This window comes from Gordionus sp. m RMFG-2023, chromosome 1 (assembly GCF_954871325.1).
Source record: "Gordionus sp. m RMFG-2023 chromosome 1, tfGorSpeb1-WG-v2, whole genome shotgun sequence".
In the NCBI taxonomy this organism is placed as follows: Eukaryota; Metazoa; Nematomorpha; class Gordioida; order Chordodea; family Parachordodidae; genus Gordionus; species Gordionus sp. m RMFG-2023.
In genome coordinates this window covers 64,051,534-64,057,533 of record NC_088775.1, presented here as the reverse complement: position 1 = coordinate 64,057,533, position 6,000 = coordinate 64,051,534, and the positions used below count along the sequence as shown (strand labels likewise).

The 6,000-nt window shown below is 25.4% G+C and overlaps 1 protein-coding gene across 1 annotated transcript in view; it reads right to left on the bottom strand.

The window, feature by feature from the left end:
- Positions 1-4,676: 4,676 nt before the first annotated feature.
- Positions 4,677-6,000, bottom strand: part of LOC135931720 (tubulin-specific chaperone B-like) — a 56,650-nt gene continuing 55,326 nt past the window's right edge. Inside the window, exon 6 of the mRNA XM_065468992.1 lies at positions 4,677-5,683. Within this exon, the coding sequence (XP_065325064.1) occupies positions 5,569-5,683 (115 nt within the window). The 3' untranslated portion in view covers positions 4,677-5,568. The remainder of the gene's footprint in view (positions 5,684-6,000) is intronic.

Genomic DNA, 6,000 nt, shown 5'->3' with positions numbered 1-6,000 from the left:
GACCATAAGCCTCTAGTTCACATCTTTACCAAGGGTCTTAAGGATAATAGCACCATGTCCTTAAGACTCCAGAAGTGGAATATTACATTGGGAGGATGATTTTAATATAAAGTATAAAGCCGGTAAATATAATGTTGTTCCTGATTGTCTCTCGAGATTACCACAAGAATGTCATGATGAAACTATTGAAAATATAACCATAATAAATGAATATGAGGATTTACCTATTAATTTTAATCAAATTTGAGATGAAACTTTGAAAGATATGGAATTAAAACAAGTCATAAATGATATTAATAATAACGGGCCTATTATGAATAATATTTATAAAAACATTGAATTGGAATTAAGTATAATTAAGGATTGTCTTTACAAAAGCAACAAAATCATAATTCCGTCTTCTATGAGAAAAAATATACTTCAGTCATTACATGAAGGTCACTTGGGAGCAGGAAAAATCAAATTCTTAGCCAAAGATTACATGTGGTGGCCTGGTATAAATAATGACATAGTAATGGAAGTGAAAAGTTGTGACGATTGTAACATATATCATGATAATCCTATAAAGATACAAAAACCATGGGTTTCGGCAACCAAACCGTTTGAAAGGATACACATAGATTATGCGGGTCCGTTTTCACAAAAAATTGGTTAATAGTCGATGCCTATAGCAAATTTCCAATTATTATTCCTGTTAAAAATATTACGACTGATGTGACTTTAAAAGAAATCTTTAAAACTATTTCGCTATATGGAATACCTGAAACTATAGTTACTGATAACGGCACTAACTTTACGAGTAACGACTTTGAAAAATTTTGCAACAATTTTGGTATTAAACATGTGCTTACATCTGCTTATCACCAGCAATCCAATGGCCAGGTAGAACGCATGGTTAGAACGTTCAAAACACATATGAAAAGGAATATTAAAATTGACCTAGATATCGCACTTGGCAAATTTTTATTTAATTACAGAAATACGCGTAATGATACTACAGGAGTTACACCATCTCAGAGAATGTTTAATCGAGATATTAGAATTAAATGGGACTTATTAAAACCGTTGGAGGAGAAGGAAAATAAAATAAACGTTACTTTACCACGAAATAGAACTTTTAACGTAGGAGATTTTGTTTGGTATAAAGTACAAGGTGATGATAAATGGTGCAAAGGTATAATCACACATAAAGAAAGTGATATGATGTTCCAAATTAAGACAGAGAAAGGTATTTTGAGGAGACATTTAGATCAAATAAGAATTAGAAACTGTTTTAACACAATTATTAACTATGACTCTAAGGATTATTTTAAGGAGGGATGTGTGGACAAAAATATAAAAATTACTGATATAACACCTATTTCTAGACCTGTGCGAATAAAAAAAAACCTGTTTATTTAAAAGACTACATAATTTAAAATATAAAATTGCATAAAGTAAATTAAATATTAAAACGCTTACATTAAAACGCAAAATATTAAAACGCTGAAAATATTATATAACAATCTTATTGATTTATCATTCTTCGTTTATTCTTATATCCAATATGATGAACTATTATTTCTTATTATTCGCAACTTATTGATGATAATAACAATTTTGAAAAATGATAATAATAACAACTGAATACTACCAAACAAGCTATGATTAATGGAGTACTACCAAACAAGCTATGATTAATGGAGTACTACCAAACAAGCTATGATTAATGGAGACAACTTACGATAAGGATATCAAGCTTGCGATTTATACAAACCAACGTGCAAAATCGATTTAAACAAACCAACGATTGGGACAAGCCAACGTTATGATGATTTGTGATACAACTTGATTACCAAAACGATAAACCACTTGGACAACAAACTCTCTATGACTTCTCCGATGAAATTATCAGAAGAGGGAGAATGTTGCGTTATTATATTCTAATTTTTTTACCTTATTATTATTTTTTGTAATCTAATTTTATAACTTTATTTTTTTATATTGCGTAACCATACTTTTTATATTTTGTAATATTTTACTTTTTGTTTTTCGTTTTTTTAATATCGTATTCGAATTTTGATTTGTAAAATATATATATAAACGAAGTGTAAAATGGAAAAGATAGACAAAGTTAATAATAATAAAATATATTTTTACTTGCTTGCACGTTTATCATGATTCTTTTCAGTAGATTTTATAAGAAGTGAGAGGACAAAAACCATTGTGTCTGGGTAAAAAATTTGTTTCAAATATTATAACTTACAAATCATATTTTTTTTATTCCATATTTTCCATAATATATTTGGCCTTTTTCTCTAAAAATTTATAGAAATCTTGGAAGGATGAATATGGATAATCTAATCCTCTAATTTGACTATTCTGATTAATCCATCGTCAAATGAAGATAAAATTTATTATTTATCCATACGGAGAAAATTCTGATTCCTCGTCATTCTTGACGGGCTCTCAGCTAGTATTATTATATTTATTTAAATATGTATTTTCATATTTAAAATATATTGTCATTGTTATATTTAAATAAATTTTATATTCAAGTTTATGGTGTGCATGAGATCTTTTTTTATGGGGACTAGGTGTGGAATAACTAGCTGAAGCTAATCATATCATATAAAACTTAGATTGTTTCAATATAAAAATCTAATACGGGAGACCGGGGTTATTTTAACCTGGACATATTAAAATAAAGATACAGAATTTTGTTAGTTAAAGATATCTTCATTTTATAAGGCAATATTAAATTTGTTAAGGTGAACAATTGAATATTTATAATTTTTATAAATTTAGAAGAATTAAATAAAATTTCAGAAAATCTAACTAGTATTTTGTACATAGACATGCCCAATTTTTTTAATATTTCAAATTATCTTTATAAAAACTTTTTGGAAGCCGATTCAATATCCCCGATATTAAATTGATATCTATAGATTACCGATACGATATCATATCTAATTTTGTCTTCTGTAAAAATACTAATGGTTTAAATTTTTAATATACTTTTTATTAGTATAACATCTATAATTCAACTGTACCATAACATATGTCATTTAAATATATTATAATGATCAGTTATAGTTTATATACAATTCAATTGCAATTCTAAAAGTATATAAAATATTTTTATAGATAAATCGCTTATTTATATAAAAATTAATAACATTAATCTTAATAAACAAATATATTATGCAATTTGAAATAAATATTTATTAAAATAATTTTAAAAGATTTTTTTAGAAAAATGATAAACAGCCTGCATCGATGGGGAATGCCATTTTAAAATAACGGTACATGCCTAAAAAAAGAAATAATTGTTTTGTTAAAAAAAATATCGTGGTTTGTTAAGTGATTATAATTAAGTCTATATTTTGTTTATTTGTAATTTAATGACCCCTATTTATAAATAAAAATGAATATCAAAACTCAAAAGATATCGTTGTTTAGCTGTCAACTACTGAGCCAACTCATCTAATCGGTTTAAGTCTTAACCAATTTTTATAATTTTAGAGATGCCAAAAATTATTAAAAAAGATATAATACCCTCATTTGATGATATATGAATTATAAATATCTAAAAATCGATATATTCCTATAATAAATTTTTCCCGTTCTTAGAAGATAATTGTTTCCAATTCGATATCAATAATTAATAAGGAATTGAATTACTCGGTCTCTAATTTTTAATTTATAGATTATAAGAAGAGAACAATTTTTTAATAAAGGTAAATAATATTAAATAAATATGATTATTTTTCATGTTAATATTGAAATATTCGTCCTATATATATAAAAATATGATTGCGCAAAATATTTAAAATTAATAGGTTTGTTTGGAGTAAGTGATCCGGTCCATGCTCGTGTCGATGAAAGGAACAATTTTTGAAAAAGGAATCTAATATTAAATATAAATATTTCTATGCTAATATTGAAATATTCGTCCTCTATGCAAAATACAATTAGCAAAATATCCACATTCAGTCACAATAAAATAAAATAAGTTGGTGCTCGGGTCTATGATCTGGTCGGTACTCTCAAAAAATTTTAAAATTAAATTTTTTGACAATTGTCACTTATCCAGGGTATATATTGACTGAAGTTTTATTTAAATATGTTTGCAATATTAATTATTTCCAATTTGCGACAAAAAAATTCAAAAAATTTTAAAATTAACGATTATGACAATTGTCACTTATCCAGGGTTATATTAACTGAAGTATTATTTAACTATGTTTTCAATATTAATTATTTCCAATATGCGACAAAAAAATTCAATAAACTTTAAAATTAACGATTATGACAATTGTCACTTATCCAGGGTTATATTAACTGATGTTTTATTTAAATATGTTTTCAATATTAATTATTTCCAATATGCGACAAAAAAATTCAATAAACTTTAAAATTAATGATTATGACAATTGTCACTTATCTAGGGCACATCTTCCCTGAAATCTTATTTAAACATGCTTAATTTTCAGAAAAACTAATATTTATTCACCTAAAAGATTGTTTATTTATATTAAAATTCACAAAAGAATTTCTCAAAAAAGATTTATTTACAAAATTTAAAATTCCTATCAAATGTATGATTATATTTTGCTTAAAATTTTGGGTGTGAAAATCACAAATTTATTGTTAAAAAGATATTACAATTTAGCAGCATATCATTTTTTTTTATTAAAAACATCAAACCATTTTCATAATATAATATAAATTTCATTTCATTTCATAATATATTAATAATATTATATAAATAAAAATATTAAATAATATCATGTTTTTTTGTTGATAAATATGGATGTGATAATAATAAAATATTCAAATTTATATAAAATAAATCGGGTCGATGGACTTGGTCGATCAGGTCGACCAATTAGGTTGCTTTGGTTTTGGTTCATTTTTTTGATCAAAAACCCAAATTCGACCCAACCAAACAATTTTACCACACTACTAGTGACAATGCACGTCAAACTATTTGCTAAGCAAGAGCCAAATTTTGTCAAAAGATTTACTTATTTTTTAATAAATATTAACGGAATCACGTGGTAGAGTCCAAACTACTATATATATTTTCCCCAAATACACAACCACCAAATTGGCCTTAAAACATGGCCCTTGCTGAATTCGAACCCAGGAATCGAGTTCAATATCAACGCACTCACTTACAAGGCTACAGACGATATATGAAAACATATTTTTTTAATATATAATATTAAGTAGTTTAAATCTTTAATTTACAAAAAAATCATAAAAACATAATACATGAGGTGCAGGGTCATTAGACAGATTTAATAGGTCAATTAATAAATTAGTCTTTCTTTAGGTTCGAGTTTTTTTTATGTTAACAAAAATTTTTTAAATGTAAAATGGGTCTTTATCCAATCGACAATTTTTTTAAAAATATTTGCCCTCTCCATGATATTGTTGAATTGAAGGAAAAAAGGTATATAGTATATATTGTATACAAAATATAGATGCAATGTATATTTCGACATTTGAAATGAATATTAGATAAATAAAATTAAGTAGAGTATTCACAAAAAATTATAATAAAATAAATGTTCTTAATATTTATATCTCATAGCTTTCCAGGGATAATTCTGGGAAATTGCCAATTTCAATATTTTCAGATCTTACGAAGGCTCCATATTTATTATCGCATTCAAAATATCTTTTATCATCGATACTAAAAAAATAGAAATATAAAAGTATAATATAGTATTTATATAAATATGACAATGATAGTTTGGTTTAATTTTGAGCCCTGGATCGGAAGAATTATAAACTAAAAGGGAAATAAAAAATTTTGGTGCTTCTTTTTGCAAAGAATATTTAGAGGTAAAATACTCCCGACCTAAATTAAAAATACAAAAAATAAAGGTTCGATTCGTCCGAGGGGCTCAAAATTCAATCAATATTATTTCATAAAATTTTTTTTATAAATTCTCAATATATTTAATTTTAAGGAAAATAAAACTAAATTCGCCGATTTCCTTTTCAGTA